The following is a 20,000-nucleotide window of genomic DNA, read 5'->3' on the forward strand; positions in this document are numbered from 1 at the left end:
TATGGTATGTGGGAAGGGTGATGGTATCGCACAGACAAGCTCCGCCTACTCTTATAGATGATTTGGTTGAGAGATTCCACAAGAGATTGGGAATGTCAGACCTTGAGAAACAGCTGAAGTCCCAACACAGTGAAGCCAAAGAGGTTCCTCTTGTCCCAGAAGTCAATTCAGAGATTCAAGCAAGTGAACGTCTCTTAGCTAAGGCAAAGAGTTTTGACAGTGCTCAAGTACCGCAGGAACAAAAGCAAGACACTGGAGAAAAGACCACAGAAGTTAGTGAAAATAAAATGCAATGTCTGCAAGTGAACAGCAATTCTGGTGGACGACCAAGGTCTGCGAGTGATGGTGACAGAACAAAAGAACTCTACTCTGCAAAGGCTGGTTGCAACTCTCAGAACCAGCTTGGTGCCAAACCACATTCCAGGAATTCTAGCTTTATTAATGTTGGAGAAAATAGGAATGTTCTGTTTAAGATCAGTGTCCAGTCGCTGTCTTGTCTCAGTGTGACAACTAAAGCACAGCTGATGGAGAGAAGATTAAGAGAAGTTTCTTTCTGTCAGCAGGTTGGTCATGCTTCTGTCTCTTGTTTCATTTATAACCAGAAGTTCACATTCAATAACAAAGCAAGAGAGTTTGATCTGAACCTGTTAACCCATTGACTCCTGGCAGTGTGACTTATATACAGATTTTACTTTGTCAAACACCAGATGATATATTTTACTTGTCAAATGGGGACATCTTAGGGTGCCTGAGGACTGAATGGAATAATCACTTTCCAGATTTAAAAATTATTGATGTTTCATTGGTTGAAACTGTTTAAATTGGTTCGAGCCTCCTTAAGAAAACTCTAAAGCATATCGCATCCCAACCTCTGCTTTGAAGATTTTTCAAGATTCAAGATTTATTATTATTATGCACTATTTCAGAAAATAAATAATGGACATAACAATTAAAAGAAAGAAGGAAGTGTGGCCCAGTGGAGGCAGTGTGGCCCAGTGGTTAGGGCACTTGCCTTGAGATCCGGAGATCCCAGGTTCAAGACCTGCTCTGACCACTCGCTGAATTTGTTCCTGAGGGCATGTAGTTCCCGGTGTTGTGGTCTGTCTTTTGTGGTGTATCATGGTTGAGAGGGTAAATGCTCGGAGATATTAGCTACACCAAGCTACTCTAAAATCCGAGGGTAAAGAGAGATATATATGATATAATATGATATGATATAGGTTTTAATAACTTCAAACAGCGTACTAGCATAGACAGAAAAGAGTAGTGGTCCTAGACATGATCCTTGAGGAACACCGAATGATAGGTGAGGAAAAAAGCCAACTCATGCACACTTGAAAGATTGAATCCTGTTACTGGAAGTTGAATTTCTTATCGTAATATAATAGATTTAATGTCAATTCATAAATTTGTGATTAGACCTTCTATGTGTCCAGTGAAAACAGTTAGCAATGATATTTGAAAGGACTCAAGTTCTGCTGAGCCAGAAAAATCATTTTTAGCCCTCCAGCTCTGAAAACACTGTGCAGAGTTTTGGTAGAGCTGAAATAGAACCTGTGACCTTTTGCATGAAATCTTGCTATCCTATCAACTAACAGGGTTTGCACAAGAATTCCTGGGAAACTCCTGGATTTTCAGGACAATGGTTACCCAATTCCGTTTTTTGGCTTTCAGTTTGTTTGTGAGGTCTCCTAACCCCCCCTCCCCTCCCTTTGCATTGTTCCATACTTCCCTTGTGGTCAGGGATGTCAGTAGGGGCGGTTACCCGTGACACCTGTTATGGCTGAGCCCAGTCAATGTTACGGGTGATGGTTGCTGTAGATTAAATATTCATGAAGTAAAACAAACAGACCAATTTCAATATGTTAAAATTCAGTCCTAAACAAAAGGCATCATCTCGAGGCTCTGGGGAATAAACTCATACAAATCCTTCTATTTATTCCCCAGAGCCTCGAGATGATGCGTTTTGTTTAGGACTGAATTTTAATAATTATATCGAAATTGGTCTATTGAAATTTATTTATAAACATTTACCTTCTAAAGAAAATATGATTTTAATTGCTGCCTTATGTTGTCTGTGTTCCTGAATCTAAGACGTGTTTTTGGTAAAAATCCAAACATTTTCTGTAAGAAACCTTTGGAGAACACCCCCGATCGATCCTTGTTGGATTCCGACGCCATTTTCATTATTAATGCACTGTACTTGATACAAATGGGATGCCACTGACCATTTTCATGGTTCTGTGATGCATGACCATTTCCACGTGTTAAAGTAAATATCTTTCTTGCACCTCGCAACATAAATGCGTTTTTCGATTGGAGGAGAACGTGTCACGTGTCATGTGTCAAACCTCACTAACTCCCTAGGGAAACAACGAATTGAACTTTCCACTCGCATGTGATTACGAGGTGCACCTTTGAAACAGTGGCATATTTTGTGTAAAAATCCGTGTATTGTTCTATTTTGAGTTGGGACAGGAAACTGTGAGTTTTGTTTCCCCATGACCCTCAATGTTCCCCTGGGCTTCGCCTCAGGGAACCTGTTTCCCTTGGGGCCAGTCATTAAGTGCTTATTATCCATTGTGAAGTTTTTCTTTTTGCCCTGTTTCATATTCATCACTTTTTGATTGAGAAAATATAAAATTTTGCTCCTCAGAGTGCAGGAAAATGCATTTCCAAGGGTCTAATTTTAAGAATTTTCTGGGGGAGCATGCTTCCAGGCCCCCCTAGGGACCTTCCTTTACATGGTCTTTGGCCATGTATTTACATGTTACAGGTGAAATATTGAGTGGTACACCTGCTTCAAAGCTTAATGACAGCCCTGGTGGTTATTTAAATTTCCTCTATTTCCTTGCATGCTTTCATCAAAACTCCTTGCCATCTAAGAAGGGTCATTGTTACAAGTTTATTTTGTTTTCTCTCAACAGGGAACAAAGTCACCAGACCATTTTGGTTTTATTTGTCATGATCCTAGGAGTGGACAGTACTTCTGCTATGTTTTCAAGGGCCAGTCTGAACAACTGGTTAGTTAATTCATCTGCACTTGCCTGTTTGGGGTATCGTACTCGCATTTTCAATAAGCTTTGCTTATGAAGTTAAACATCTGGATTGTGAAAGGCAGGACTTTCTCCATTTTGCCCACCTGAATGTGATTAAGATTTGGCTTGCAAACAGTTTGCTGTCTGAACCTGTCCTTATGTATTGCACATTCTCCACTGCATGAGCAGATAATATACCGGTAGTGTGAAAATATCACATGGGCATGACTTGCAAGCCTTATTTCTGTTGGCCTGAAGTTGCGGATTTGTTGTAGTCAATTTCTGTTTAAGGTTCCTTCTGTAACTGCAAAAAGGCAACAGTGAAATATGACCAATTTGTAGAAAAATGTTTTTTAGGTGGATGATGTCATGCAGTCGTTAAGACAAGCTTTTAACAGTGCCTGGCAGGCTGCTGGACCGACAGCTGTATGTGATATGTGTCCACTTCATCACCTTCATCAACTGTGTGTCCAGCTTGATGGTAAGCTAAGGGCGACTGTAAATTAAAAAAAGTCTCTGCTTACGAGCCAGAAGGCTCATCAGGCCGGCGCTTATCTCCGGTTTCTGTAGCATGAAGCGACTAGGAGTATTTATACTCCCCCCGGGATGGGATGCTAGTCCATTGCAGGGTTACCCCCAGCATTATGCCGGTACCCATTTATACACCTGGGTGGAGAGAGGCACCGTGAGAGTAAAGTGTCTTGCCCAAGAACACAACACAATGTCCCCAGCCAGGCCCCGAACCTAGACCACTCGATCCGGTGTCGAGCACACTAACCATGAGGCCACCGCGCCTCCCCTTCGCCCCTTTGGCGACTGTACCGAATTATAATTATTTTTAATCTTCGTAGACCATGAATATTACACATGCAGTAATCATCTAAAAATTTTTTGTTATGTGTAAATAAGTATTATATATATATATATAAAATAAGTATTGGCATGATTTTTCTCGTGCAATTTTACCCTGGGTGGCAGAGGGATTTTTTAAGATGTCCAAGAGAGTACTACGCGAGTTGGAGGCAATGAGTTTCAGCGAGGGCTGTTAGAAAATAAAATACCTCTGGTGACACGAGCCTGGAGCCTCATTTCTATGCAGAAAGTCAGTTCAGATTTCTCATCAAACCAGTTTTGGCCTGGAATTCATAATTTTGGAACAATTTTAATGATACTTGATTTTAGGTTGCGTGAAGTTTGATTTATTTGAGGAGAATTTGTTTTCCAAGTAGCAAAACTTTATTGTGGAATGTGTCTTAAAACAGGATTTCAAATAGAAAGAGATCATTGCCTAAAGTGCAGCATAGAACACTTCAAAGTCTCCTTACCATGTTTTTGGTCACTACGTCCCATTGTTCTTGTTGGCGAGCTCAACTTTTTCTCACAAATTTCAAGTGAGTTTATTTCCCTGATGGCTGTCAAATGAGCGTGAGAGCTCTCTCTCATAGACAAATAGATACACACATTTAACTATGACTAGCGTAGGTTGTTGCCGTTATTCTCTGAATGTGGAGGCATTGAGACAGTACATGGATCACAATGTAATCTTATCATCATGCTGAAAAGCGCAGTTTCTCTTGAAGAGGCTTTTGTTTCTCAATACTTCTCAGGTCAAAATCACGCAACGCTTTTTTTCGCATTATAAGTTGAAACAGGTTTTTTGTTTTATCCTATCAGAAACTCTCTCAAACGTAATGTCCAATCGGCGAACAAGTTCAATTTTTGAACTAGTTTCCCGCTCGTACCACCAGAGGTATTTTTTTTCACTCCTTGGTCTTTGCTTTCAACATGCGAAGTGCTGACTTGGGCCTCAGAAAAAAATCCCTTTGGTACCCAGGGTAGTGCAATTTGGAAGGAATTCTTTTAGCACTTGTAAATATTTTCAGACTACAAATTGCCATCGCCCTACGGGCTTGAGCAGTTTTGTTGGTCTTTGAAATGACTTATTAGTGCTCATTTATTTCAAATTGTACTTGAAATCATGTGATTTCCTCCATAATAATATACATGGCAAAATCTCTCCATTCTGATGGCTAAGAGGAATGCAGTTTCCAGGTAACACTGCAGAAAAGAGGTAATTCAGTGCAAAAAGGTTAACAGACCAAGCATTCTGATTGGTCAATGATGAAAGAAAGTCTCCACTGGCCAATCAAATGCGAGCCCCGGATGCTTGATTGTATAGTATGAGTTTGTTTCACCTGATTATTATGATGATCTCTTCTTGAGAATTTTCCATGTGTATTATTAATAAACTAATCACATAATTTTTTCGTGAAGTTTGGAATAAACTTAAAATTTATTCCAAATTGCACTCAAATCATGTGATCATATACTTATACTAAAGTGTTCTCTGGTTATATTTTCAGACTGTGCCGTATGCGAAATTTTAAAATGTTATACTTCTTCTTCTTCTGTTGTGCTTCTTTCTTGAACAAGTTTTATCACTGTTTTAATTTGCAGGTTGTACAGTGAGGCAGCAATATGATATATTGCAGAAGCACAGAATCAATTTGACAGATGAAGAGATGAGTGAATTTACGGAAATGTTTAAGGTAAGTATGATTTTATGGTGCCATTAATTTTTATGGAAGTTTGGATTATGATGATAAGGACGACGAGGTTAAGGACAATGATGACAAGGGTGATGTAGATGTTGTGGTTCAAGTTTTTTCTTGGTGTAAAGTTTTTCAAACCAGTTAAATTTTGATTTTTGTTTCCTCTTCGGACTTCCTCAATCTTGCTCAGGTCTTTTCACCAAGTTTCGATATTCCCCTTATCATAATCTGAAACAAAGGAAATTATAAATAATAAGTTTTATCAAACTGCTTTTAAAAATTCCGAACTAGCAAAAAAAATTGAACCACATTGTTGATAAAGATGAAGATAGCGGAGGATGATGATGATGAGGTAGAGGAGAAGGCGGAATACGTACTGCGACGAGAGTCAAAAGGGTAGTGGTCATGACGACAATAGGCCATTTTACAGTTGTTTGCTCTGCGACCTAGCCTATGAATGGCTGCGAGGCTGCCGGTGACCTTGCATTGATACAGCCCCGACTGCTTTTATCATGCAAATTGTGTTGTTGTAATTCTAAGTAGTCCGTATTAACATTACAAAAGCATGGAGGTTCACCGGCAGCCTCGCTTCCATTCGTAGGCCAGGTAACTTAGCTGCAACTGTAAAATGGTCTATTAGAACGACGATACAGGGGTTTCAGTAACTTTTGAAGTAGATGCTTGGGCTAATCAATGTAAGCGACGGTCACTCTCGTCTTTTACAAGGATTTGAGTGAAAACCAAGACAGAGTAGCCGGCAGTGAGAGGCAAATTTCTGACAAATGGACGGCGGCATACTGCCAGTGACCGGCTTCTCATGAAACCGGCCTGTGATGAAGAAAGGATGGGGATGATGACGATAAGCAACTTCAACATTTGCCAGCAAGCCTAAAAAATCCAGGCTTGAACACTTTGGCCAGTCAGTTCTGTCAAATGGAAAGTGTCTATAGACGCCTTCTTGTTTGTGACTGCCGGAGCTTTGCCTCTTGACTGTTCATGTGGCTCTTTTTGCCACGTCATATTCAAGGCAAAAAAAGGAAAGGAAAGGAAAGGAACTTTATTTAAGTGTCTAGTCTTCCTAGCGCAGAAGCACTAATTGGGGACACTGTAAATTGAAATTAACAATTAACGCAAATCAAGTCAAATTTTGGTTTTTGAGGAGAGGGGAAACCGGAGTACCCGGAGAAAACCTTTCCTAGGCCCCAGTAACCCTGCTGTTCACACACATGCCCAGTACTCCAACATAGTGAGATTCCTGGTACGTCACAATAGACATCACAACTTAGTGTCACAAAGTGTCCCGCTCTTTATGTCTCACAAAACTGTTACTATTTTTTGTGGGTTAGGGTTAGAGTACCTGACGTGTAGAAAAACCTCTCACAGCAGAGTAGGGAACCAACAAACTCATCCCGCGTGTGACACTGGGAATGAAACGCAGTCCACATTTGTGGGAAGCGAGTGCTCTCATCACTACACCATCCATGCTCAGTTGTCATGGAAACATTGTAACTTTAACTTTTTATTGTTAATTTTTGGACAAAGAATATTATTACTTTGGTCTTGACATGGCACTTGTACATTTGTATTTGAGACTGCAGGTTACATTTTCAGACTTTTGACACAACTATAACTGATTGGTTTTGTTTTAATGCAGGCTGAAAGTCCCTCCTCAGGCATGAGTGAAGAAAATGAAGTAATCATGGCCATATTGAGAGAGATTTATGAAAGACGGCAAAAGCAGCACACACACATTGGTCAGGTACATTGAGTTTTAAAGCTGTTGCCATCACAAGCGTCTGTGCTGCTCAGTGGTTAGGGCACTTGTGTTGACGTCTAGACATCCCATGTTCAACACATTGTTTGATCATTAGCTGAATTTTATTGCGGCTAAGTATGTTGTCCCTGGTTCAACCTCTTGGCTGCACTTGTAAATAGCCAACAGGTTTGCCTCCAGCCTGTGAGATTCTTAAAGTTGTTGTTGTCTGTTGAGTGTCGTTGTGTTGTGTGTTTGCCACTATAAAGAGGAGACAGCTTTGAACCCTCTGGCTTTTTGTACCATTTTGGTGCACATCTTATAAAATTGCCATTAATTTTTTCGTTTCACTACACAGATATTTTGACGTCATCAAATCATAGATGATTAACGTACACATGTAAATTTAGTGTGCTTGCAGATTTTTTGCTGACTGTAAACAAAATAACGATGATTGCCAAAATTTTAGTGTGACTTGTTAATTCTGCTAAATTTTTGGGGTCAAGGTGGGGTGGCTTAGTGGTTATCTATCGGGCCTCACACCACTGCGTGCCGCGTTTCAGTCGATCTCAACCTGACTTGAGGGTTTTTCTCCGGGTACTCTGGTTTTTCTCCCTCATCCAAATCGACTCACAGCTAATTACCATCTGGCTGTTGTGCTGTGCTCTGACATCAAACATGGCCTGTATAGCGGCTGCCAGAGGCTCCTTTGTATGCTTTCAGCCTGCTCTCATGACCTGTGCCCTTTGGCAATTCAGTCACCAAGACTGCGAAAAAAGGGTGATTAGCACAGCCAGTTATTATTATAATTATAATGTGTGTCCATATATTTTTGCTTGATTGTGTGATTGTGCTATTTTTAGGGAAACGCAAATCAAAAGAATAGAGAGGGACCTAATCTTCTTCAGAAGGCCAAAAAATCTTTGTCCAGCTCCTTTGGAAATTTCATGAGCAAAAGGGTGTGTAATATTATATGTACCTCATAGTTGTGAAAAGGGTGTAGTGAGGCAGCGGTAGTGATTGTGAACCATGCCTTTTACACTGTAACTCAGTGACCAGTGCTCAATTCCATGCTAAATCTGATTCTAAGGGTTCATTTCCTAGTGATGGGTTTGTTTCAAAGAAACGTTGGTGCTATGTTCATAGGAAGGATGAAATGAATGGCTTGAAACGTCAACCCTTATCTCTCTTATGGTGATTTGTTTACCTTGTTTCAACTTGTTTGATAAAACTGAATTTTTTGGCCCCTTGTGCTCTGGTTTATCTCCCCTAAAAAGAATAACTCTTAGCTAATGACATGTGACCTTAGAGAGTCATCACTGCCATTTTTGTATTTTTGCGCTTCAAGCACTAAGCACCAAACTTGGTTTTGGCTTCCATCAATGAAATTTCTGAGCATAGCCAGGAAGATTGACTCTGCCTCTGAACAGTGAAGCGCAGTTTTTTTTTTGGTTCACAGCTCGAATACTATTATGACATCTTCGTAGAGGTTCTTCAAAAAGATTCATACATATTCCATGGATTTCCATTGGTGCTTAGTTCGAATGTATGAATGTACGTTCAAGATTGATGGAAGCCAAAAGGCTGTTTGGCCATTGGCACTTGAAGATAAGATTCTGCGGAATTATGAAAATAGCATTACAGGAAGAAATTTAATGATTGTGCCCTGATCTTGTAGCTTTCTTTTGATTGTCTTTATCTGAATGTTTTTGGTTATGTTATTTTGGTTTTCACTTTATTTCAGGCAAAGCCTAGAACAATTGAGGAAGGATCTGGACTGGTAAGTCAGCATTGTTTCATTCTGGCCATTTTAGTGTTTTAGGTCATTCGAGAGAGTTTGAACATCTCTGCATATATCATTACTCCCTTAGTTTTAGGCTTGGGTAAATCTATATATTATTGAAAACTGATTTTGTTTCTAGGAGAAATGTGAACCAGGGAAATCATCACCAGGTCTCTTAAGGAAAAGAAGTGCTACCGTTGATACTGCAATACATTCATCACACACCCTACCCACGACACCACTCAAAGAGTCGACGCATAAAGATGAAGAAATACTCACAAGCACACCACACAAAGATTTAAAACAAATCCCTCCCCTGCAGGCTGGGGAAGGCAGTCCATCTTATCTCAATAAGAGAAGCTCAGGTTCTACATCAAGTCCACCGGTGTCGCCGACAAAGACTCCTCAAGGTCATCACAGGAGACTTAGCAGACACAACTCTTATGGTTACAGACAGGTATGGGTTTAGTACACTGGTCTTATGAGAGGACACTAAATTCACTTCAGTTTAGATAGGAACACTGGCCTTCCATTGATGTCGCCTGAATTACATTTCAGGATTTGGTATCATGTGGGCTGATGTTGACTTTGGCTACCCCTGTTTTCCCAAAATGAGAGTTTTTGCAAGTCAAGCGTTCACACTTTTGACATGTGTCTAAGTTTGGTGTACAACTTAGGAAAAGTAACCTTTGCCACCTGCAACCGTGATACAACAAAGCCCTCAAAGATGCATTTGACATTCCTCAAAATTGTGCAAAGCCTAACAGAAGCGGTCTTATTCTCACCTTTGACTGTTCCTTTGCTGAAAGCATAAACCCGGTTTTTACCTCATTGATGACGAAGTCTCATTGAGGTATAATGAGGGGGCTTCAAGTGCTTCACTGGATCAATGGGCTGATACATTTCTAGTTTCTTTTGAGCGACAGAATTGGTGTACGAATGTGCTCAAAACAGAAGCGTGAAGCGTATATGTCGCAGGTTCGAATGTACCCTTTGCTCTTTATACATCTTATTCCAAAATGACCGCCATTTTCATTTTCAAATTGGCCCTTATGGCCTCGGTCAAGGTTAAATAATTATTCTTTTGAATTTTATCTTTGAAAGCGAGGCCATAAGGGCCAATTTGCATGGAAACAAAAGAATACTAAAATGGCAGCCAGTTTGGAATAAGGTGTATTTATTATTTTTTAGGGGTAGTTCTGAATTTTCCATTGAGTTACATGTATCAAAATTAAAGTCTTTAATTTGTAGTGCTCTGCATTTCATCAGTGAGGTGTCTCATTGAGACTTTGATTCATCCTGTCATATTTTAGTCAGTCATTGTGGTATGGCATGGCTTAGTTCCTAGTTGTGTGTGAGAAATAGTGAAAGTAGCTTCAAAAGAGTACAAAATCTTCGCTGACTGCAAATTGGGTCTCTCTTTGGTGGGCCTGAATACACACTGCCACTCTATCTAAATAGCCAGGCCCGGGTTTCTCGAAACGTGGTTAGTGCTAAATGTAACCAGCGTTAAATACTATGGAAACCTATAAGTTTTGATACCTCTTAACCAACGGTTAGCGCTAACCAGTTTTCGAGCAACAAGCCCAGATGGTTGTCTCCTGTCTCCTGTTCGGTTTCTTTTTACGTTGTGACATTTAAATGAATTCTTTCATTCTCTGCACAGCTCCACAAGCTGCAAGTTGGGAACATATTTCTGTATGATTATAGATTCTTTGAGTCATTTTGTTAATTTTCTTTTCTTCAAATGTCTGCTATTGTTGTTGGTGTGTATCCCCTGGTGGGGCTTTTCAGTGACAATGCAAGACAATTATGCCTAAAAACTCTTTCTCATAATGTCTTATTGTAGGCAATTTTTCATAGTGTGGTCACACCATCCAAGAAGGACACTGTAATGGCAGGTCAGATGGATGTTTCAATATTCTACTTTATTGTATGGCTTGTGTTTGTAGCCGATATAACGCGTGCTCTGATTGGCTAATTGTGACTGAATTGTAGGGCATTCTCCCGTAATGCCCACGGGCCGATTACGGGCTTGCAAAAACAAAGCAAAAGGTAATTAAAAAGCCATACAATAAACTACTTACTAACCGAGCTAGCTTGAGCTGTACTGGGGAATATTGGCCCTCGGTCGTTTTTGTACGGATCGAGTGCAGTTAGGTCCATACTGCCACGACCTCAGACCAATATTCCCCAGTACGGCCCTCGTGCTTGGTTAGTAAGAAGTTAGTAATAAACTTTTTCATCCAGAACTCGTCCATTCAATTTGAAGCAGTTGTTTTTCTAGCTTCCCAAAAGAACACTTCCAACTGTTTTTGGCGGAAGATAGGGTAACTCTTGAGAACAAATTGTTATTACCAGACTTTTCCATGTTGTTTACAGCTATCATCGCCAGTAGCTGAAGGCATAACTGGCCAGTGTAAAGCACCCCAAAGGCAAAGCCAGGGGCTTTTCATTGTTCTCAACCATTTCAATCAGTTGCAGAACTGGTTGATCAACCCACAACAGATATATCTCAGTAGAACACAAAAGATGCACCAACCCAACCAAACCCATTGACCGTAATCAAACCTGACCCTAGAATGGTAAGAAATGTTTGGACCGACCGAAGCACTTATCTAATTCTGTTATTACTGTGGTGTCATCGTGAACAAATTAGTTTGGCTATAGATCTTTTATGGTCTCCTGCAATACCAAAGTGCCGCAAAACTGATTGGTTGTGAGAAATCAAAAATATTTTGATACCTTAAATCGAAACCATTTCTCTTAATGTGTGCATGAACAGTGAACAGTCTGTTTAGTCATGTAAGTGCCAAAAAGGTTTCCTTGTTTGTTTTCAAAGACCAAGATTTGGGCGTAGTACCTCAGAGTGCCTCTTGGGCTGAAATGGTGGGGCGCAGGCGGTCAGCAGCAGAATTGAGAGCATTGTGGAGAAAAGCCATCATGGAGCAGATTTTGCTTATCAGGATGGAGAAAGAAAACACCAGCTTGGAAGGTACTTCATCTATTGTTTCCAAATGAGAACGCATGTTTTTTGAGTCAAATGAGTCAATGAGTCAACGAGTCATGAGTCAAATGAGACTCACAGTCAATATAGCAATAATTTGTTGATTAAGCCTAAGCCCTCGTTTCAGTGATTAGGCCTAAGCACTCTCTGAAATTTTAGCTTTCATTTTATGGTTTAATTAACTGTACTAACTCGTTGACTCATTAACTCATTGACTCATGACGCATTGACTCATTGACTCATTGACTCATTGACTCATTGACTCATAAATACTTGACACTCGTTCCAAATGCAAGCCACAAATCAAAAATGCAAGCCACAAATCAACAATCTTCACCTTTGAATTTGGTTTCTTTGTATGGTTAACATTACCCAAAGTATTTGTAACAAAACCAGAAGTTTGTTGTTATAAGTGCCCAGCTTATAAAGGAATGGGTTCAATCCTTAGTTGATGTTACAAACTGTCAATTTCACTTGTGTAGAAAATATATAGCTTTATTTATAGCTTTATTTGATTTACCACGAAATACAAATAACGATAGAACAAAACAGTTACACAAAAGCAAATGAAAGTGGCGAGGAAGCCCAAAAAGAAACCATGAGGCTTATAGACATTGGGCTCCCTCAGAGTAAAAATAAAGTTAACATTAACGGTAAGGCCTGGATCGAAAGTAAAATACAATGAAGGTAAGTATAAATTAACTAATTACATAGACTGAGTTGACAGAATATAAAGTATGATACAAGTAACAACAAGAATGAAAATAATATCAGACATGAGAAGAAATATAACTATTTACTACAAGATTTATAACTAATAATTCATGTATAATTTTTTTTTTTCAATTTCGTTTTGAATAAGTGGAATTAGATTCTTTAATATCATTTTCTATAGAGTTATAATAAGTAGGTCCTTGGAAACTGACAGAAAATTTACGAAAGTTTGTTCTACAAGAAGGAAGGTGAAAATCGTTCGCATGTCTAGTGGCATAGCTATGGACTTGTTTGTTTAAAGAAAAATAATTGTTGAACTTTGAAGGCAAAAGAGAATGGTTAAGAGCAAACATAAGTTTACCCAATTCTAGCTGTCTAATATCGGAAAGTTTTAGTAGTTCTAATTCTTTGAAAATAGGGTCTGAATGAGAATCGAAAGTTGATTTAGAAATAATTCTGATAACTCGCTTTTGCAAAGAGACAAGACGGCGAAGATTGGTTTTGTACGTAGATCCCCAGACAATAATACAATAATGAAGATAAGGATAAACTAAACAATAATAAAGAGTTTTTAGACAGGGTTTAGGTAGAAAAAATCTTGCTCTATTAATGACACCTATTGATTTCGAGATTTTACGAGCTACTTGAGAAATGTGCGGTTTCCAAGACAGATGTTTATCAAGGACTACACCGAGGAAGACCGTTTCCTTAACCTGTTCGATTCTCTGGTCATTTATGCATATTTGCATTGGAAAATGATACCTTTCCTGTCTAGGCTTAAATAACGTAAAGTTTGTTTTCTTCAGGTTTAAGGAGAGTTTGTTTGCCTTAAACCAAGTGGATAATTTATTAAGTTCGGAATTAAGTGATGCTGCCAGGTATAGAGGATCTTTATGGGACATAAATAAATTAGTATCATCAGCGAATAAAATCAGCTCGACGAGCGTCGATACGTTATTTAAATCATTAATATAGAGCAAGAAAAACAAGGAGCCTAAAATGGATCCCACAGCAGGTAGTTTGAGGAGAGGAACATTGACCGTTAAATTGAACGAATTTCAACCTGTTAGAGAGGTAGCTTCTAACCCAGTCCAGAGCCACGCCACGTATACCATAGTGTTCGAGTTTGTCAAGCAGAATATTATGATAGACGGTATCAAAGGCCTTAGAAAGATCAAGGAAAACGCCAACGGCATGTTCATTGCGATCAAGAGCAAGAGAGATTTTTTCATGTAGGTCAATCAGTGCTAACGAAGTTGAATGATTTTTCCTGAAGCCAAATTGATTATCACATAGAATTTCTAGTTTACTTAAATAATTATAAAGACGGTTATAAACAACCTTTTCAAGAACAACAAAACAGATGATAACAAAACAGATGAGGTTAAACGAAACAAATTCAAAACCACAAAATAATACTTACCCAAAGTGACATTCACAGTGATCAGTATTAATGTGTTCAATACTTGAAGTTAGATTCCAAACTCTTTCACATTGAATTTAACAACTGTTGCGGAACTTAACTTGAGCCGCTCTTAAGTTTAAGAGGGATTTTTCAACCAGGTCTCCTCTTGGTGCTCAGAGTGAAGAGATTTGTGTTTGCAACAAAAAAGACCTGAGTTCTGGTTTACTTTGTTGTTTTGTTCCAGTGAATGTAAATGAAATTGAAACCAACTTGTCAAAGCTTTCTTACAAGGAGGTGTCGCCATGCTCTGAATCGGCGGCCACAACTTGGAAGGAAATTCTTGAAAAAGGAGATGAGCCTGTAGACAAAAAGATCTTGCTGGAAGCTGTCAAAGCTGGTAGGTTTTGCTGTTTTTAAAAGTGAAGTTGTTGTGTTCTTGAAAGGAAATTTCTGCGGCTATCACTGAAAGAGGTGCTCCTACTTTTGAAGTAGCTCTTTTCAATAAAACCATACCGTACCCATGGCATGCAAAGCGACTTCAGGCTTTGTGTGGGCAACCATTTCATGTACTTTGTCACTCATTGAATCAGTGGGATGATGGATCTTTCAATGAAACTCTGGAAACAATGTTACATTAGTAACATACACTGTATACTGTTTTCCCATCACTTAGTAAATATATCTACAATTGTGGACAAAACTCTTAAGAAATTTACCCTTCCTGTGTACACACAGAACAATTGACCATATTTTAACCCCCCTCCCCCGACTCAATTTTGTTTTGTTGAGGTCACGAACAGTTTCCTGGAAATCAACACTTTCCAGATCAACATTGGATAGGGGGAGGGGGGGAGGGGAGGGAGGGAGAAGTAACTGTTGTGGAATTCGCAAGGAAGAATAGGGAACAAGTGCTTTTTGTCGGTTTGTATACGGTTTTCTCAACGAGTTTTGTCCACGATTGTAGTAATCCTAAAATTATTACAGATAGTCCTAACATTGTGAAAAAAATTCGGTTCTCCAACATTTTTTTTTGAAGGCGTGCCAAAGGCTAAAAGGGGAGAAATTTGGAAATTTTTGGTCAAACAGCACGAATTTCACTCGCCACCCCAAGAAGACGAGCTGTGGAGGCAAAAATCTTATGAAGAGCTCAAAGAAGTGTCTTCCAGCCACCAACACTCCATATTTATTGATCTGGGTGAGAATAATTATTTGATGATTGTGAAGTTGACATTTGCAAGACTGGCGCTAGCATAGTGTTAGGAGTCATCTTTAGCCACACAGGGATACCATCCTCTGACTTTGAAAAGTTCAACAGGAATACCACTCGAAAAGAAACGCTTTCCTAACTTGAATTGGAGTTACTTCTCTTGAAGAGCTCCAGTTAGTTTCAGGAAGGTTTTCAGGTCAAATATGGGGATTCGCTTTCTTGCCTCATATTCTCTTGACAATATACATAATTGCGTCAGGACACTAGGGCATCCACAACTCGTCACACGTATTCAAGTTGGCGGCTCCCAGCGAATTTAAAAATGAAAGAAGGTGACGATTGAAAGCCGGACTGCGGATGCGGACTGCAGTGAGAGTGACACATCTGATACCGAAAGAGAACTCTTTATTTAATCACGAAAGTCCTATCATACAAATGGTCTTCCTAAGAGTTGTGAGTCATAATTATTACCAGTGCAGTGCCCTACCAAAAAGAGCTTATCAAGCCAACCAGGACCTGTTAATTTTGTGGATTTGCCATAAATTCGAAGAGGATGTGTTTCATGTGTTATCTTCATACACTTTGTTTTTTCGTTGGATGTGACCCATATGAGGTTTTTACTGAATTTAATTTAGTCAAAAAGACACCACCCTTGTTGCTTCATCCCCACGTTTTCTTTTCATTTCAAGGTCGCACTTTTCCCAGTCATCCTTATTTTGCTGCACAGCTGGGCCGGGGCCAGCTGTGTTTGTTCAATGTCCTCAAAGCGTACTCCGTGTTGGACGAAGAAGTTGGATACTGTCAGGGCCTGAGCTTCGTCGCTGGGATCCTGTTGATGCATATGAAAGAAGCTGAAGCGTTTGACACGCTGAGGTTTATCTTGTACACTCTGCAGGTTCGGATGCAGTACAAACCTGATATGCAGAAATTACAGGTGAATAAACATCATCCCGGAAGTTATTTTGTGCAGTTTTACCAGTTCTTCGCTCGTATACGCCATGCAATTGAACGTTCACCCAGAAACTATTTTTAAACAACACACTGACTAAAAGCTTCGTGACAAAAATTGTCGATGCTGGCGAGCATACACAATTGAAGTTACAGACAAAGAGACAAACTTTGAAGGACTGTTGGGCTGCGCAGTTTTCAAAAACCCCAATTGCATTCCATTTTAGTCTTGCTCAGTTTTGCCGATCACTGCCTCTTTGGGTGGTCCAAGATTGTTGCTACCTTACTTTCTTGTGTTCGTTCACTCACAAGTCTCATTCTTCCACCCTCCTTTCCCTTGCGCTTAAATTACGTAATCAAATGTAGTTCAAGCATTTGTGATTACAGTGTTCATGCAGACGCATCAGGTTTTGTTCCCATAAAATCTGAGCAGATTTGTTCATCCACATGAGCAAACTAAATTTGTCACCAAAAACTTGCCGCACAAAAATCGCTTGTGTAGACAGAGCCACCCTCAGATCGTTGTTGCGAAAATGAAATACAGGAGAGTGTAATAACGGCACTCATTTGTGTTTCAAGTTGTTTTCTGTATTGTCTTTCAGACGCAGTTTTACATGCTGTCACGGCTCTTACATGATTACTACAAACCCGTTTACGAGTTTCTTTTGGAGTATGAAATCACGCCAACACTTTATGCAGCGCCATGGTTCCTCACGCTCTTTGCGTCACACTTTCCAGTAGGCTTTGTTGCACGAGTCTTGGGTGAGTCTTAAAGAGCCTCGTAGCTGGGATACTCTTCGCTGAGAGGTAGAGATTTGACCTGAAAATTCAGTAGAGAAATCCCAATTTTAGTCACTTTCCGTACTGAGTTACCGTAGTCGCCGTCTTATACCGCGCACCGGTGGCTCAGTTGGTTGAGCACCGGGCTGCCATGCGGGAGGTCGTGAGTTCGACTAAAACTCAGCGTCTTAAAATAAGTCCGTGGGACGTTAAATATCCCACACACTAGTCGAAAAGAGGAGGTACGAAGTTCCCGGGGTTATGGTCTGGCTTTTCCTTCAGCAATATGGTCGGCTTGACGTAATCTTATGAATGGACTACTGATCGATGAGACCACGTAACAGCAAAACAGACAGTAGTCAAATTGAAGGAGTCCAAGTCCTGAAACTGGTAAACCCAGTGTAGTCGGAAATTATCATTGGCCGTGTTCATTCATTTTAGACGCGCAAGGTTTAAGGTCAATGTCAGTGATAATCCGTGGTTGTAATTGTTGGTCATCTAATCATTTTTGCTTGGATTCCGGACATTTTTTCGCGGACGCGTAATCCCAGGATTTAATGAAAGCAGAGAAACTGGCGGCTCAGTTTTTGCCATAAAGGCCTGGCCAAACGCCCGCAACATTTCAACGCAACATCTTGCAACATTGTTGGGCACAACTCAACATGTTGAGTACGTTTGGCCACCCTGTTGCGATATGTTGCGTGCGTTTGGCCATTCGATTCAACACATGTCTCAACATCATGCAACAATGTTGCAAGATGTTGCGTTGAAATGTTGCGAGCGTTTGGCCAGGCCTTAAGAGTGATCAGTGACCGAGCGGTAATTCTTGAATAAATGTTATTACTCGTGTGATTTGTGGTAGACTCGATTCGAACGGAAGGCAAACATTTTCTACAATGTTGAGAGGGCCCCTCTTCCTTTAAGGCCGGGACACACCAGGCGACAAGTCGCAGCGACATGTCTCTGCGACAAGTTGCTCCATGTGTACTACTTGCAAAACAAGGCACTGCGACACGACACATGTTCGGAGCACTCGCAGTGATCTCGTATGAGGGGGAATGTGAAGTAGCTTTCTAATTCAATATGGCTGACCATATGACGCTCTCTCATTGGTTCATTTATATTTTCCCGCAGCGACTTGTTACCGGAAGTGTACACACGATGCGACAACGCCGCTTTCGCTAATTTTGTCGCTGCGATAAGTCGCATGAATTCAAACTGGTTTGAATTCGTGCGACTGATCGCGGCGACAAAATTCTGCCGCAGCGAAAATGATTTTCATGAAATTTTAACCGTGTCACACAAGGCGATTTGTTGCGGCAACTTGTCCCCGCGACGTGTCGCAGCGACTTATCGCCTAGTGTGTCCCGGCCTTTAATGTGGACCAGGATATCCATATGTGGGTTGATACGAGGGACCTTACGATAGGACGACGACGACGACGACGACGGCTACGAATACTCCACAAAACAATGGGCTTAATTAACAAAAATGAAGGGTCTGCACGCCCTGCACGTGCGTTTTGCATTTTGGTACCGTTCTTCGCCGTCCTCTTCCTGATAACGAGGTGAATTGACTAAATTTGAGGTTGTGTACAGGACGTGAGAACACTTACCGCAAGAACGGTGTCTTGTAGTTGAAACTCGAACCGCAGACTGCAAACGTGACGGCAAGGAGAAGATCACGTGATTTCCCGAAGTTCGCGGGTCGCGGTATTACCCAAAAAATTCGTTGCTAAAGGTCTCTTTTGTTAGTGCTCTTCTGTAGTCTTAGAGGTACTCCGGTTTTACAAACTCAACCCGCATATCACGCCGAATCTGAGAATCGAACCCGCGGGACACATTGGTGGAAGGCGGGTTCTCTTTCCTCTGTCGTGTCATAAGCTAAGAAATTCGCTGTTGAACTTCCACTCATTCACAAGGGAACTACCGGTAAATCTTTGATTTGGGGCCGTTTTTTGTCTCCCTTGATGAGTGATTTCAACTAAGGCAAAAGCATTGATTTCGCTGAATGAAGCAAGTTTACACGTGTTCTTGCATGTGTTGCATTGTAAACTTATCTTGCGTGCCCAGTTACTTTTTGAGTGATTCTTATCCGGATCACATTGTACCCTTATCAAATAGAACGGGTGTTGTCCAAAGCAGCAGCGTACTATTGCCTATTTTGTTATTTCAGATATGATGTTCCTTCAAGGGGTGGAGGTGCTATTCAAGGTTAGTCTAGAAGAGATATGGCTTCTTTATGATTGATCACGATATTTGCAGGCAAACTGGACACTTGGGTCAGGGCACAGCTATTACACATGTCTCTCGTGATTGTTTTGAAAACAATACACTTTTATCACTCGGGGGCCATTTTGGAGTCCGCGGGGAATAAAGGCTTTGTCTTTGCATTGTGTTTGCACGTCTGCTAGTAGCCTCACACTGAATGAGATGTGAGATGAACAAAATCTTTTCTTTGGACATTGAGTGATACAGGTCTATTGGCATGAAAAGTATACAACGGAAAAAATGCATTCTCGTCTTTAAGTCTCGTCATTGCTTCGATAATATGAAATTTTTTAAAAATAGTATTTTTTTTGCAGAAATATAAACATTATGACTTAGGGTGCGATTCTAAGGAAGAATCCAAGATTGGATTTATGATCTCTGATCACCCGGATACTTCGTTCCCAAAGAAACGAAGGATCTGAAAACGGATTTCTCTGGCGTGACAGCCCACTTTCAGCCGGGCATGATTAATGTAATTTGTATCAAATTAAAGTTGTGGGCAAAAGTTACGACTTTCTCTAAATTTCGGGTACATTGAAGGAA

The 20,000-nt window shown here is 40.3% G+C and overlaps 1 protein-coding gene across 1 annotated transcript in view; it reads left to right on the forward strand.

Moving 5' to 3' along the window:
* LOC137999791 (TBC1 domain family member 1-like) overlaps positions 1 to 20,000 on the forward strand; it is a 28,229-nt gene that overhangs the window by 5,236 nt on the left and 2,993 nt on the right. The window contains exons 2-16 of the mRNA XM_068845706.1: positions 1 to 563; positions 2,928 to 3,023; positions 3,396 to 3,519; positions 5,496 to 5,587; positions 7,245 to 7,349; positions 8,207 to 8,302; positions 9,088 to 9,123; positions 9,266 to 9,583; positions 10,976 to 11,027; positions 11,969 to 12,121; positions 14,497 to 14,649; positions 15,289 to 15,447; positions 16,149 to 16,393; positions 17,010 to 17,169; positions 19,363 to 19,400. The exon at positions 1 to 563 is cut by the window's left edge and continues 166 nt beyond it. Of these exons, the coding sequence (XP_068701807.1) occupies positions 1 to 563; positions 2,928 to 3,023; positions 3,396 to 3,519; positions 5,496 to 5,587; positions 7,245 to 7,349; positions 8,207 to 8,302; positions 9,088 to 9,123; positions 9,266 to 9,583; positions 10,976 to 11,027; positions 11,969 to 12,121; positions 14,497 to 14,649; positions 15,289 to 15,447; positions 16,149 to 16,393; positions 17,010 to 17,169; positions 19,363 to 19,400 (2,390 nt within the window). The remainder of the gene's footprint in view (positions 564 to 2,927; positions 3,024 to 3,395; positions 3,520 to 5,495; positions 5,588 to 7,244; positions 7,350 to 8,206; positions 8,303 to 9,087; positions 9,124 to 9,265; positions 9,584 to 10,975; positions 11,028 to 11,968; positions 12,122 to 14,496; positions 14,650 to 15,288; positions 15,448 to 16,148; positions 16,394 to 17,009; positions 17,170 to 19,362; positions 19,401 to 20,000) is intronic.

The sequence above is a fragment of the Montipora foliosa genome, chromosome 4 (genome assembly GCF_036669935.1).
Source record: "Montipora foliosa isolate CH-2021 chromosome 4, ASM3666993v2, whole genome shotgun sequence".
Taxonomy (NCBI): Eukaryota; Metazoa; Cnidaria; class Anthozoa; order Scleractinia; family Acroporidae; genus Montipora; species Montipora foliosa.